The sequence below is a fragment of the Pan troglodytes genome, chromosome 9 (assembly GCF_028858775.2).
Source record: "Pan troglodytes isolate AG18354 chromosome 9, NHGRI_mPanTro3-v2.0_pri, whole genome shotgun sequence".
In the NCBI taxonomy this organism is placed as follows: Eukaryota; Metazoa; Chordata; class Mammalia; order Primates; family Hominidae; genus Pan; species Pan troglodytes.
The window spans coordinates 132,023,025-132,039,027 of record NC_072407.2 but is presented as its reverse complement, the minus strand read 5'-3'; the positions used below and the strand labels follow the sequence as shown (position 1 = coordinate 132,039,027).

The 16,003-nt window shown below is 41.6% G+C and overlaps 1 protein-coding gene across 8 annotated transcripts in view; it reads right to left on the bottom strand.

Annotated features, from left to right (window-relative positions):
* APLP2 (amyloid beta precursor like protein 2) overlaps positions 1 to 16,003 on the bottom strand; it is a 72,599-nt gene that overhangs the window by 31,352 nt on the left and 25,244 nt on the right. For all 8 annotated transcript variants that reach the window (XM_009424472.5, XM_009424474.5, XM_024346837.3 and 5 more), the window contains 2 exon segments: positions 3,768 to 3,941; positions 2,709 to 2,832 (listed from right to left, as the gene is read on the bottom strand). In XM_009424472.5, the coding sequence (XP_009422747.3) occupies positions 2,709 to 2,832; positions 3,768 to 3,941 (298 nt within the window).

Here is a 16,003-nt window from a genome sequence, read left to right as displayed (position 1 = left end):
GACCACAATGCAAAGAAGGTACCAAATGGATTATGGTTAAACTGTCTTTTATGCATTTCATTAACGACAATACTATTGTTTGGTTCTGTAACATGCTAACAAATTTAAACTCTATCATTTGGGAAATAAAGCAATAAAATAAAATTTCTGTTGTGTACCAACTATAGTAGTATTTTTGTGTTGTAATTATCGTAAACAGTATATCCGATATTCTAGGCACTACCATGGTGCTGAGGTTGACAAAAAAGACTAAAACAGGGTCGCTGCTGGCAAGGTGTTCACAGCATAGTTGGAGAAAGGTCTATGAACAATCATGGTACAGTGTGATAAGTGCGATGGCAACAGCAAGGAGTATTACAGAAACCTGGATGAATGGATAGAAAATAAGACCAGGAAAGGCTCCCTTTAAAGGAGGCAACTCCTGAGGTAAGCCTTGCAGGAAGAACTTCCCAAGCAAAGTCAGCAGAGGAAAGCCATTCCAAATGCTGAGAGCTGGATGGTGCGCGACCACCCTGGGGTGGTCGATGCTGATAAAACCTAAAGCATGACATCACAGAGAACAGGGGGGAGTTGAGCAAGGGCCAGATCATGGAGTTTTGAAGCCACGCTAAGGAGTTTCAACATTCTTTTTTAAGATTTTGTGCATGAGAGACATGATTTGGTCTTCATTTTCAATCTGCAGGCAACAGATTGGACAGCCAGCACTGAGAAACAGCATGGAGGCTGCTCTCGGCCCAGACGAGAACTGACCACAGGCTGAGCTAGGGCAGTGGGAATCTGATGCAGGAAGAGGACACAAGCCAGCGATGACCACATTTTCGACTCACAGCACCCTGAGTGTCTTAGGAACTTTTTCACAGGATTCCTAGGCTAAAAAAAGTACCGAAAAGTTAAGCAGTTAGACCCAACAACTTAATAAGTACTATGTCCTGTCACCTTAGTGCCCACTGGGCCCTGCACATCTCCCCCAACTGCAATCAGACTGAACACCATCACCCTCATTTCTTTTTCAGCGATTTTCAAAAGATACTTGCTTTTTATCACAGGAATAACTAAAAACAGCTTCACAGAGATATGAAGTCATCAAAATAAATGAAATGATGTCATGATAAACTGTAAATTACTTCCAGCTAGTAGTTTGCAGAATGCCTGACAGATGTCACTACATTTCCCTTGAAAAATCAGAAACATCCCGGAATGCCCTGTGAGTTTTGCTTCAATGGCCCGAGCTGCCTCGGCGCACAGTTCGAAAATCATGACTATAAGCCTATTTAAGAAGTAAGTATGAGGCTGGCTCAGAAACCGACCGCATACAGGGAGATAAAGGATAACAGAAGAATCGAAGAGTCTCCCAGGTCCCACTCAGATGTCTGGGTGGGGAGTGAAGCTGGAAGGTGACAAGGACAAACAAGAGGAGATAATCAGGCTGCAAAGTCTCTAGGGGGAGCGATGCAGAAGGAACGATTTCAAGCACTTTCTATCCACTGTCTACAAATATTCCAGGATAATCTCATTTCACTTTTAGTTTGAGAATTTTTTTAATGAGCGAATGAAACCTCATACCTAGAAATTTCTCAGAGCCAAACAGAATAGAAAGCATCCTTAAACCACATCACACAACATTTTTAACAAGTCTCCCAACCTTGAGATGCCCAGTTTTAAAGTAAACGGTGGTAAGCACACATGATGTCCCTCTTTCTCCTCACGAATATTTTAAAAGAAAGTTAACTGCCACACATTTTAAACACTGTTGTTCAGGGGCACCGCTTCTTCCTGTGGCTTGGCTACACGTGAGAATGAGAAGAAGTATCACATTCCATTTTGCTGCCATCAGCAGCAGAAGGAAAGGTTTTACAGAAGGGAGAGAGGAGAATAAGTTAATAGTTCCAATTACACATAGCTCCAGAACCACTCAGGATGTCTACATTAATGCTGTATCTACTTTAATCCCATCAGGGCTAATCTAAAATTGATTTTTTTGCCCTTTGAAGTTTCTGTGACCAAATCTGTTCCTGAATCACCAGACCACAGATATGTGAGTGTAATTCCAATGTATCAGGCACAAATAGTTACAATGAATATATTCCCTGAGCATTTGAAGCAACAACTCTGTTTCTGCATAACAAACAGTTACCGTTTTACTCAAATTGGCTCTGAATGTTGACACCAGCAACACAGAGTCACGAACACCCCTACCAGCCCCAAACCCTTCAGAATGGCAGGTCCTATAAGCCCTGGCCCCGGTACCCTTGACTGTCCACAGGCTGCCATAAGTCACTTTTCTTTCTGCTGAAAACTACCAGAAATTTGGTCAAATGGTGCAAACGTGTGTGGGATGAAAGTAAGGGAAACAGAAGACTCTTCTCTTCTCCTGGGGCTGCTTTCTTTAATACTACTCAGCACTATCACCATAAACCACTGATATCAAACAATGTGAGGGCATAAGTGCAGTTGCTCTGTGGGTAGCACCCTTATTCAGTCCTGAGGAAGGATGTCTACAATGGGAAGGCAGAGTTAGCCATCACTGAGAGGAGGTCAGCCACTGACACTCGAAGCCAGCAAACACCCCTAAGAGAAATTCTCCCCAATAAATTCATGTCACACTCAGCTTCTTAACAGGTGTAAATATTTCACTGTGAGCCAAGAGAAAATTAAATTTAAAATGGGAGGGGGCTGGCACTTCCTGAAAAGTAACCAAGAACACTCACCGAGACACTTGAAAGGTGTAACAAAGCGACTCTTGCATTGCTTTTTGTCCCTCCGGCACCAGTTGTCAATACTAACCCGCTGGTTTGCCTCCATCACATTTGTGATCTGTAGCTCTGGATACATCTGTTAAGAAAACAAACACACACACAATAAATCAATCTGCAGACAGACACACACTTGCAAGTAAGGATGGAGTGTCTAAGTTTACTCAGCCTCCACCCTTATCCTACATACATCTAAAGTTCCACTCCATTACCCCTGGCTCTAACTGAAGTCATCAAATAAAAAGATACTGTATTAGTTTTGACAGGTTAGATTTCTGAACACTTCCACGCATTCTCTTTTCAAGAGGCGTATGTATTTAAGGACAAACAAAAGCAGCACGCTTTTAGCCCAAAACAAATTCATGAGATGTCAAGTTTGCTTGTAGGGTAGCTGTTGAACTGATGGCTCCGTGAGGCAAGTCTATGGAAACATCTGTCAATGAAATTACAGAACTTGACCCTGGCCCTGTCTGCTCATCTTGGTAAGAAGTGGTGGCTGATGCCTATAATCCCAGCACTTTGGGAGGCTGGGGAGGATGGCTTGAGGCCAGGAGTTTGAGAGTACCCTGGCCAATGTAGCAAGACCCTGTCTCTATCAGAAAAAATAAATACAAGTTATAACATCTCCTATCATTTTCCCTTTAACACAGAGTTGAATCAGACCTGAGATGATCCTTTACAATACTGGTGGCTTTCTGTCAGTAAGGAGACATGTTTTGTTTTCCATCTTCCAAGACAAGTGGGAGGATGAGAACCAGGCTGCACTTCCATGGCACTTGCCAGGCTTCTGCAGTATCCCTTCCTTAAAGAACTGAGAGCTCACAGAACACGCAGGCAAAGCCTTTGAGAGGTCTCAGTCATGCCACGCATTTAGAAACAAAAGGCTTGGGGCTCCAGTCATTAGCATCTTGGTCTTAGGTCAAAAGAGAATGACAGAATATCTATTTCTAAGGTAAACAGATTCAACCCTGCCCCAGAAAAATAACACTTTTAACTTACTGGCAACACTCTTACCTCCTGACAGTACTGAAGAACTTCTTCTTTTGTTTCAAAGCAGCTCTTGGTGCCTGTTGGATCAGGTTCCCATTTCCCAGTCTGAATGTTCACATGCATATTTAACTTCCCACAAAACATTGCGATTTGAGGCTCAGCAACAGCAAATCCTGTTCCGGCATTGGCTGCAAGAGCCTACCAAAGGGAAAAAAATTGCAGGTTTACTCCAAGAGGGCTAGCACAGAGGCAACAGTCATTCAGGTCTATGTGACAGAATTCATCTTTTAAAAACCTTAATTATTTACTATTTGTATCTTCACAAACAAATCCTTTTCCCAGGAGCTAGAACAGAATAAAAAGTGACTTTTGGATGTGTATGATCAAAGTGAAAGGCAAAGGAAAAACCTTTTTTATTTATTTTTTTATTATATTTTAAGTTCTAGGGAACATGTGCACAACGTGCAGGTTTGTTACACAGGTAGACATGTGCCATGTTGGTGTGCTGCACCCATTAACTTGTCATTTACATTAGGTATATCTCCTAATGCTATCCCTCCCCCCTCCCCCCACCCCACGACAGGCCCCAGTGTGTGATGTTCCCCACCCTGTGTCCAAGTGTTCTCATTGTTCAATTCCCACCTATGAGTGAGAACATGCAGTGTTTGGTCTTCTGTCCTTGCGATAGTTTGCTCAGAATGATGCTTTCCAGCTTCATCCGGGTCCCTACAAAGGACATGAACTCATCCTTTTTATGGCTGCATAGTATTCCATGGTATGTGCCATTTCCCTAATCCAGTCTATCATTGATGGACATTTGGGTTGGTTCCAAGTCTTTGCTATTGTGAATAGTGCTGCAATGAACATACGTGTGCATGTGTCTTTATAGCAGCATGATTTATAATCCATTGGGTACATACCCAGTAATGGGATGGCTGGGTCAAATGGTATTTCTAGTTCTAGATCCTTGAGGAATCACCACACTGTCTTCTACAATGGTTGAACTAGTTTACAGTCCCACCAACAGTGTAAAAGTGTCCCTATTTCTCCACATCCTCTCCAGCACCTGTTGTTTCCTGACTTTTTAATGACTGCCATTCTAACTGGTGTGAGATGATATCTCACTGTGGTTTTGATTTGCATTTCTCTGATGGCCAGTGATGATGAGCATTTCTTCATGTGTCTGTTGGCTGCATAAATGTCTTCTTTTGAGAAATGTCTGTTCATATCCTTAGCCCACTTGTTGATGGGGTTGATTTTTTCTTGTAAATTTGTTTAAGTTATTTGTAGATTCTGGATATTAGCCCTTTGTCAGATGGGTAGACTGTAACAATTTTCTCCCAAGGTTGCCTGTTCACTCTGATGGTAGTTTCTTTTGCTGTGCAGAAGCTCTTTAGTTTAATTAGATCCCATTTGTCAATTTTGGCTTTTGTTGCCATTGCTTTTGGTGTTTTAGACATGAAGTCCTTGCCCATGCCTATGTCCTGAATGGTATTGCCTAGGTTTTCTTCTGGGGTTTTTATGGTTTTAAGTCTAACATTTAAGTCTTTAATCCATCTTGAATTAATTTTTGTATAAGGCGTAAGGAAGGGATCCAGTTTCAGCTTTCTACATATGGCTAGCCAGTTTTCCCAGCACCATTTATTAAATAGGGAATCCTTTCCCCATTTCTTGTTTTTGTCAGGTTTGTCAAAGATCAGATGGTTTTAGATGTGTGGTGTTATTTCTGAGGGCTCTGTTCTGTTCCATCGGTCTGTATTTCTGTTTTGGTACCAGTACCATGCTGTTTTGCTTACTGTAGCATTGAAGTATAGTTTGAAGTCAGGTAGCGTGATGCTTCCAGCTTTGTTCTTTTGGCTTAGGATTGACTTGGCAACGCGGGCTCTTTTTTGGTTCCATATGAACTTTAAAGTAGTTTTTTCCAATTCTGTGAAGAAAGTCATTGGTAGCTTGGTGGGGATGGCATTGAATCTACAAATTACCTTGGGCAGTATGGCCATTTTCACAATATTGATTCTTCCTATCCATGAGCATGGAATGTTCTTCCATTTGTTTGTGTCCTCTTTTATTTCATTGAGCAGTGGTTTCTAGTTCTCCTTGAAGAGGTCCTTCACATCCCTTGTAAGTTGGATTCCTAGGTATTTTGTTCTCTTTGAAGCAATTGTGAATGGGAGTTCACTCACGATTTGGCTCTCTGTCTGTTATTGGTGTATAGGAATGCTTGTGATTTTTGCACATTGATTTTGTATCCTGAGACTTAGGCAAAGGAAAAATCTAACCCTCAATCCCCATCTGGGATACTTCTAACTTTAGAACATATAATCCAACTGCAGTCTGTCCTCGTAAAAGCAAATCTACTTTCTAATCCTTTGCACACACCAAATCATGAAAGTGGAGAATTACTAAAATTCCAATAATTTTACTTAATTTACCCACAAAAGAAAATTTTCTGAGCAACTACTATTTTGCAAAGCAACATGCTAAGTGTTTAGGATATAAGAGTGGGCAAAAAAGTCATGACCTGCTTTCTTGGGGCTCTAATGCAAGAGTTAAAACTCACAAAAAGTGTGACCACATTCCCAAATGTCTTAAGAAGGAAAAGAACACAGTGTTGAGAAAGCACATAAAAAAGGAATCTGGGCCGGGCGCGGTGGCTCACACCTGTAATCCTACCACTTTGGGAGGCCAAGGCAGGCAGATCACGAGGTCGAGAGTTCGAGACCAGCCTGTCCAACATGGCGAAACCCCGTCTCTACTAAAAATACACAAATTAGCCAGGCGTGGTGGCGGATGCCGGTAATCACAGCTACTCAGGGGGCTGAGGCAGGAAAACTGCTTGAACCCGGGAGGCAGAGGTTGCAGTGAGCCGAGATTGCACAATTGCACTCCAGCCTAGGCAAGACAGCAAGACTCAAATCTCAAAAAAAAAAAGGAATCTGACCTAAGCTTGGGTAGGAAGCTTATCAAGGAAGCTTCCTAAAGAGAGTGACAGCTGAGTAGCGCTTTAAGCATCCCATATGGAGGCAATGTTGATTTTGAGGCAGAGAGATGGTGGGAGAGGCATGCCGGGACAAGAGTCTGCAGACCAAGAAAGGACTTCAGTCCTTACCACTGAAGTGTTGAGAGGCTTTAAGCAGAAAGTTACTATTTTCATAACAAAGCTCTGATGCTTTCTCTAGTTGCACGGTGAAGAACCGACTGAAAGGAAATGAGTGTATGCAGGGAAATCATTCAGGACACTGGAGGTGCACATTCCAAGAGAGGAATAAATGGTAGCTTGGGCTAAGGTGGAGTGGTGGATAGAGAGATTCAAGAAACCACAGAGCCTAAAATAGGCCTAGGTGTGATAACTGATATGAGGGATGAGGAAGAGGAAGGTTCAAGTTTGGCTCCCATGATTCAAAATGTGATGGCATCATTCATAAACACAGAACACTAAAGGGGATTTCATGAACAATTTTCTCTCATGTTGGGTAAAAATAATCAACTATTCCATAAGATCTGTCTTTGGCCCGTGTCCTTTTATGTGCAGTCTAACCATTAACAGCTCAGAAGCTATAGGTGAGAAGTAACATTACAACAGCAAGGCTCCCGCAGACATGCACGAGAAAAGCACAGGCATCGGCCGGGCGTGGGGGCTCACATCTGTAATCTCAGCACTTTGGGAGGCCAAGGCAGGCAGATCACCTGAGGTCGGGAGTTCGAGACCAGACTGACCAACATGGACAAACCCCATCTCTACTAAAAATACAAAATTAGCCGGGTGTGGTGGCACATGCCTGTAGTCCCAGCTACTCAGGAGGCTGAGGCAGGAGAACTGCCTGGACCCGGGAGGCAGACGTTGCGGTGAGCAGAGATCACACCATTGCACTCCAGCCTGGGCAACAAGAGCGAAACTCCATCTCAAAAAAAAAAAAAAAAAAAAGCAGACAGAAAGACAGGGAGAGAGAGAGAAAGAGAGAGACAAGCACAGGCATCTCTCTAAAAACATGCCATTACTCGTGGTTATAGCCATAAGAGTCCCCAACTGCAAAACTTTCTTCAAAATTAAAATAAATAAATAAATAACAGTTCTTAAGTTAAAACTTGTAGAGGAGGGTTAGATTATATGGTCTACCATGTTGTTCTTTTCAAAAACAGCATATACATGACATGGTTTTCCTACTAACAAGAAAGGGTAGCTTTGATGCCCCCACCCTTTTTTTTTTGAGACAGGGTCTTGCTCTGTCACCCAGGTGGAGTGCAATGGGGCAATCTCAGCTCATTACAGTCTCGATCCCCTGGGCTCAAGCCATCCTCCAGCCTTAATCTCCTGAGTAGCAGGGACCACAGGCATGCGCCATCACACCCAGTATACACGTATTTATATTTTGGTAGAGATGGGGTCTCATTGTGTTGCCCACGCTGGTCTCAAACTCTTGGGCTCAAGTGATCCTTCTGCCTTGACCTCCCAAAGGACTGGGATCATAAGCATGAGATACCACGCCTAGCTGACTTTTAAAATTTATGGAAAATGTATGATTTTCTAGGAAACTTTTATTTATTTATGCTGATGAACTACACAGACATGAACAATCCTTCTAATCAGGAACTTAAATTTGATTGTGAAATATATTATGGTCTTTTTCCAGGACCAATTTACCATCTGACATATGTTTTGGTTCGAAGCTTATTAAAATGAACCTGCTTTCTATTAGTATAAGAGAAGGAAGCACCAACCCTTGTTGGACAGCTGGGAGAAAGCTAATTTGGAATTAAAATGTTGCCAATATCTATCAGGGCTGAAAAACACCTCAGTTAAACCCAACAAACAATTAGCACCTTTATTAACTAGAATTGACTTTACCCTGCTGGAACGAATACTCATTTATTAAAGTAGAAGGCCCTATGCCTTCAGTATGAACGCACGTGAAGCTACAGACTAATATGAGTTCCTGCTTCCCCCAAAGAAGGAAAAAACACCTAAAGATATGTGTAGGAAGGAACACACACCTATTCATAGGTAATACTCTAGTGGTGCTTAATTCAAACAAATCATTAAAAGGTATAAAGGATGCACAAGACAGATGTGCTTAATCTTCACACTTAGTTCAAGATGCATACCAAGCCCGGCACGGTGGCTCACACCTGTAATCCCAGCACTTTGGGAGGCTGAGGCAGGTGGATATCTGAGGTCAGGAGCTCGAGACCAGCCTGGCCAACATGGTGAAACCCTGTCTCTACTAAAAATACAAAAATTAGCCAGGCATGGGGGCGCGTGCCTATGGTCCTAGCTACTTGGGAGGCTGAGACACTAGAATCGCTTGAACCCAGGAGGCAGAGGTTGCAGTGAAGCCGAGATTGCGCCACTGCACTCCAGACTGGGCAACAGAGACAGAGAATCTGTCTCAAAAAAAAAAAAAAAAAGATGTGTACCAAAAGTCCTGTTCTTTTGTAATCTAAGGATTATGGCTAGAAACTTGGATTGTGTGTGGAGAAAAATGGGGATATCCAAAGATAAAGGTAAGGAAACCCCAGGGATATTTTCGTGTACTGAAACCAGTGCTCTCCCCCGAATCCTTTGCTTCCCACTTCGAAAGCTCAGATAGAATTAAATGAAGAAAATCCAAGAAGACATGATAAATACGTATATGAAAAGCCCAATCTACAGGTCGGAAGGAATGTGCTTCCTAAACCTGCTACGAATGAACTCCTATAGTTAAGTCTGAAAGCTTCTGAGCAGTGTTTCCTAGATTCCCTCTGGCCTTCTATATTTTTACATTAAAGACAGCTACTAAACAAATCAGATTTCAGGTGGTATTTAATCTGTCAGCAGTTCAGCCTGCAGAAGGAGAAACCATTTACCCCTTAAATTCCAAAAGTGAATATAGCTAAGAAACAGTAATTAGTTACATGAGGTCACCCAAGCCACAGCGTGGAATGGTCAATTTCATCGTAAAAAGCCATTTATCAGCACCAAAGATTATGTTCCACATGTTACTCATTATGGTTGTTGGCTAAAAGACCGCAAGAGTTCCAACTGTATAAATGTTCAGTTTATGGGTCAACCACTAAGGTCAACACATCAGCGGTAAGTGCATTTCTGCTCTGTGCTGAGATGGTCAGTACTATCTTCCCTAAAGAGAATCTTAAAATACCAGAGGTTAAAGCAACAGGAAGAGGCAGCTAAGCACCAACAGATCCTCACATCAGTTACCACCAAGAAAAAGCAGAGAAACTGGAATCAATCCAGACGGCTAATATGCTGTAGTGATTCACTTTTGAGTTCAGAAAGATTAATCCTTGTGGTCTTAAGAGACTCTCAAGAAGGTATCATCGGAAATATAAAAAGCCTCTGTGGACCATGTTTTAGGAGTCAACTAATCAAACATACCCCAACCCTACCTAGGGTATAAAAGGCTAATTTTTTCTGTAATGTTTGTACTTCTACCTTGAAAATGCCCTTATTTAATGTGCTGTCCATTTCCTTAAGCACAGACTGTGCCTTGATCCATTACATCAACATATAAATCAATCTGTTTCCTAGTCTAACATGTTACAAATGGGATTTTGCTGCCAAGTCAGCACTTCTGATATCCTGTAAACCTGGAATCCTCTACCAAAAAAATTAATGCCCCATGTGTTGGCACTGAAGCCAGTCCTTGTGATCTATGCATACTGCAGCACTTTTAAGGCTTGGAAAACAAATTGCATCAACTGCTTCCCTAGCCCAGCACTTCCATTTTGCTTAATAATTCATTCTTAATAAGAAATTCCATTTTATTAATTTGGCTTGGGGAACAGTTTAGCAATCCAAGGACAGAAATTCAACTTGGTAAAAAGTGCTTCTAGTAACTTGGTTGAAAACCTGAAATGGCTTAAGGAAATAAATATGTAAATCTAAATAAATCTAAGTCTCAACCTACTTGAAATCAGGGCCTTTAATCACCTCAAGTGATGCAACTCCTGGGCTCATCTAAGCCTACCTCCCTTCACAAAGCCCTCAGGACCAGGCAGTCCTCTCACTCCAAAGCAAACGTGCACACCCAGTTATCTCTGCCCTCATTGAAGCTACTATTCCAGGATCAAATCTGGCTGCAGGGCTTCTGAAGGTGCCTGCCACAGAGGGAGCATCTTCCCATGAACATGGTTTGATCCCACTACTGGAAGAATCAGGTCTCTTTGAAAGGAATCCGGCTTTATGAGACACACGAGTATTCAAGTTTCACCCTGCGAAGGCAATGTAACACAGTTCTAGTTCTAATAAACGCGGAATGAAGCAGGCCTTTGAGGCATCTAGTTACCACTAGCAAACTACTGATAGCGAAAGGTACGACGCTCTTGTTCAAAAACCTTTTTTAAGGAAAAGTCAGTAAAAAAGGACCATCTGTTAAAAGATACAAAGATCCTATATATTATTTTCATTCATATTTGTTCAAGCGCTGAGGTACTTCAAGGTTCACAAATTAGAACAAATTTATGTTCATGAACCTTCACCAAAGATTTACTAAACTGAACGAAGTGAAAAAAAAAAAATTCTGTTCTCAGTATCCTTTCAAGGTATCTCCCCAAAGGTATTAGCTACAAAAGGGAAAACAATTACTTGAGAGCAGAGACACACATCAGACACCTACATTAATCTCATCCACAATGAGACATTTGAAGGTGCTGATCAGGAAAGACCAGGGACTGCAACAGATCTGAGAAGACTAAGCAGAAATGACAAGTAAATGCAATGCAGGCGCCTGGACAGGATCCCGGAACAGGAAAAGGACATTAGAGGAAAAACTGCAGCAATTATTTGAATAAGGTCTGTAAGTCAGTTAACAGTGCTGTGCCAGTGCAAACCTCCTGGTTTTGATCATCGCATTACGAGTTATGCAAGATGTCAACATTAAGGGAAACAGGGTTACAGTACAGGGGAACTCTTGTAGTATTTTTGCAACTTTTTTTAAAGTCTAAAATTTGTTCAAAATACAGTGTTTTTGAATTCTGCTTATTATATGCCTAGATTTCAATCTGGAATGCATTGTTTCAATATTAAGAGTCTCATCTGTCAAAAAGAGAAGACACAATTTGAGGTAGCACAACTCAAGTAAGTAAAATCGGAACAGGCTCAATACCTGAAAAGTGTTATTATTCTAAACACACAGGGGCTGGGCGCGGTGGCTCACGCCTATAATCTCAGCACTTTGGGAGGCCGAGGTGGGCGGATCACGAGGTCAGGAGACCGAGACCATCCTGGCTAACACGGTGAAACTGTGTCTCTACTAAAAAAAAAAAAAATACAAAAAATTAGCTGGGCGCGGTGGCGGGCACCTGTAGTCCCAGCTACTCGGGAGGCTGAGGCAGGAGAATGGCATGAACCTACCAGGAGGCGGAGCTTGCAGTGAGCCGAGATCACGCCACTGCATTCCGCCTGGGCGACAGAGCGAGACTCCATCTCAAAAAACAACAACAACAACAACAACAAAACACACGGGTACACATCCTAATACAGTAAAGCCCCAGGTGTACACATATTAAATTCTATTTTTCTGCAATTGGAAGACTATCACGATTCTGACCCAGAGCCTAATGTGTAAGAAATGCCACATTTTTTTTTACTGTCCAAACAGTGACCACAGTTTGAAACTTTAAGAGTATCTTTTTCAGCAGCAGAGAAGTGAAGCTTCAAACCACTATCTAATAAAATAGCAGGATTCTTGTTAAGCATTTTCCGGTTGTATAGCAGTAAAATGAAAAAACCTATTCTTTAGAGTTTGCATTACATGAATGGAAAATTCTTGGTCTTTTGATTTTTTAACATTTAAACTTAATTCTAATTAGAAACTGGTGAACTGGGTGTAGGGGGAAAACTCCAAGTGTAAAAAGACATTATTCTTACAGTGACATATGCCGGCTGTTAGGTATTATTTTCACAGACAGTAATTTATACAAATAACTCCAGCTTTTATTAGAGCTTTAAATATTAAAGTATAAATGAGGTATCATTTCCAAGATTGAAAATGGTTTAGGCTGTCTCCAACGCTTTTTACGGAAACATGGTAATTTGTCCATCTGGATTACAGTGGTAAGGAGCCAAACATCATGATTTAATAGAGGTCTGTCTTTCAGTATGTGTCTCTGACATGAGAGCTAAGGGAAGTTTTTTTCAAAATATACAAATACATAAAATACTTTCATGTAAAAAAAAAAAAAAACCATGCAGAACAGTGTTTACACACCTGAAATTCTCAAATGAACAGGTTCTTCATCAGTCCCTGTGTTTTTTTTCTGATTGCCCATTATAAAATAGGAAGTCCATGAAACTTATTTCCAGGGGGTATGGAGACACTAGGGACTGGCCTCGGCCAACCATTACTCTTCTACTCACTGTACTACTGACCTGGGAGAAAGACCAAGAGTGTGGCTTTAAGGCGCAGACACACCGTGACAGAGTTCCACCTCCATCACTGACTGGCTGTGCCAACTCTGGCAGGTCACCTAGCCTCTCTGGGCTTCACTTTCGTCATCTATAAGGTAATGACAATAATAACTACACATCAGTGCTGCTCTGACGTTTAAATGAGTTAATACATGTGAAGTGTTTGAAAAGTGCTTGTCACATAGAAGCGCTCTTCAAGCATTGGGAGCTTTCATTATTACCAGGTTTTAATTTTTTAATCTACAAAACAGGGTTATTAACATACCGACGGCTCAGGCCTGTTGTGAGGATTCGATTAAAATAACACGCAGAAGCACTGAGCACAATGCCTGCCGCAGAGCAAGCACGTTAGCATCACCATCATCATCAGGCTGGCTCTTTCCACTCTCTGGCTGCAATTGCGCAGAACTGGGGCTTGAACCCGAGGTGCACAAGGGAAGAGGCCACAAAGTCCCCACATGACTGGCCATCCTTCCCAAATCCAGGATGGCATGAAATGGGTTTAAAAGAGTGCACATTCCTTCTTCACACATTAACTATGGACATGAGGAAAGCAGGTTGCATTAATGCTTCATATTTTGTGGGAATTCAGTCACCAAACGTTTAGATGAATGATTTAATACATTTAAAAGAAAATGGCCAAGAGTTGCTGACTTCCTGGCTCTAGCCCAGCTTCCGGGACTTGGAAGTGAAGTCAAGATGAATCTGCAACTATCAAAACACTTCTGTGATCAGAAGAGCACTATGTAAATTATTTTTCTAAACTGGTTTTCCTGATGGACATTCTGCTTCCTTGCTATGTAATCTCATGGAAGTTATTTAATCTCTCTTGACCTTAGTTTTCACTTTTGTGCAACATAAATAGGGTGCTACTCAAAGTTTAGTTATTAAATGAGACACCTACAATATTAACTTTTTTTCACACTATAACAGATGGAACTCTATTTTCCTGAAACTCCCCATGCAGGAGAAACATGGCTTAGAAATGAAGACGGCCTCCCTCACTAAGTCAGAATTCACTGTGACTCCAAAGCAAACCAGACATTTCTCATACTTTGTCAGGCATGCTAACTGCAGAGGTCAGGAAGGCAGGAGGCCTCAGAATTAATATAAGATGATCTAAATGGTGTGAAGTTGGGCTTAACATTTGAACTCATTGGCCAGCATTACTTAGGCAGTTGTTAAGAGTGTGCTGACTAGTACATGCAGAGCAGGGGTGGGGGGATGTAGAAGGATATGTTTTCTAAACCTTAAAAGAGTGAAATGATTTCAAGTAACACTCAGAAGTACTACTCATTAAATATTAATAATAAAATATGTTTATTCTAAATCATTCTTATTGATTCAGATGACAGAAATAATACAAATGATGAAGGGTTTTCTGTAGAATATCCGAGCACAAACCTGGCAATACTCTCAGAAATTATAAGCTTCCTCTGGCTGACCTGGTACTCTATGATATATACTTTGTTTTTATATGCATTAAGCCAGTCACTAAAAATCAGATTAAGCATAGTTTATTTCATGTACTTGTAAAAAATTACACTTCTTTTTAAAATATTCCATTTTTCTGACCAACTATTTCACTAAATAAACACTTGAATTAGTGATTTTACCAAGGCTAAGTTGAGAAACTATCCAACATGCCAGCTTTGGCTGAAATGCTGTAACTGACTTCAAGAGGTTAAAACCACAAACATGAATAACCAATGTCAGAGATCTGAAATTGACTTCACTAGATCTCTTTTCCTTTAATGTATCTGGGAAAAAATAAGAAAACAAATTCATGCAACTGAAAACATCTTTTTTTTTTTTTTGAGACAGAGTCTCCCTCTGTCACCAGGCTGGAATGCAGCGGTGTGATCTCAGCTCACTGCAACCTCCGACTCCCGGGTTCTAGCAATTCTCCTGCCTCAGCCTCCCAAGTAGCTGGGATTACAGGCACGTGCCACCACACCCGGCTAATTTTTGTATTTTTAGTAGAGATGGGGTTTCACCATGTTGGCCAGGATGGTCTCCATCTCCTGACCTCATGATCCGCCCACCTCAGCCTCCCAAAGTGCTGGGATTACAGGCGTGAGCCACCGCGCCCGGCCAAATATCCATGTTTTAATATATATGATGATTTTTGCCAGTGTTTTAAAGCAGGGAGGGGGTCCCCAACATCCACTAGGGGGACTAACAGGGTCTACAAAAGGTTTCCAGTGGCCCCCCTGAAAAATGAGAAACCTAAGAAAGGTCTAGTGTGCATGTGTTGTGCACACATCCACGCGTAAGGGTACAGAACTGCTAATGGTCCTTGCTGAAGAATAACTGTCCTGAATTCTAACATTATCTTCTACCTTTTGTTATTAAAATGGTTTCATAAAATGATGGCAACAATCAACAGGTAGCTGCTTTTTAAAAATTATTCTTCTGTAATATTAACCAAGAACAACCTTATCTATTTAAAACATTTTTCTTAGTTCCATTATTCCATAAAAACCAAACACTGGAAATCACAGGTTTAGGTTTTTCTTGTGGGTATTTTGTTGTTGTTGTTTTTGAGCCAGAGTCTCACTCTGTCGCCCAGGCTGGAGCTCACTGCAGCCTCAACCTCCCAGGATCAAGCAATCCTCCCACCTCAGCCCCACAAGTAGCAGGGACTACAGTCACACACCACTACACCCGGCTAATTAAACAAACATTTTTTGCAGAGACGGGGTACCACTATATTGCCCAGGCTGGTCTTGTACTCCCAGCCTCAAACAATCCTCCCTCCTCGGCCTCCCAAAGTGTTAGAATTACAGGCATGAGTCGCCATAACTGGTCCTTAAATTTCTAAGGTTCTGCTATGCTGAAAGGCATGAAATTC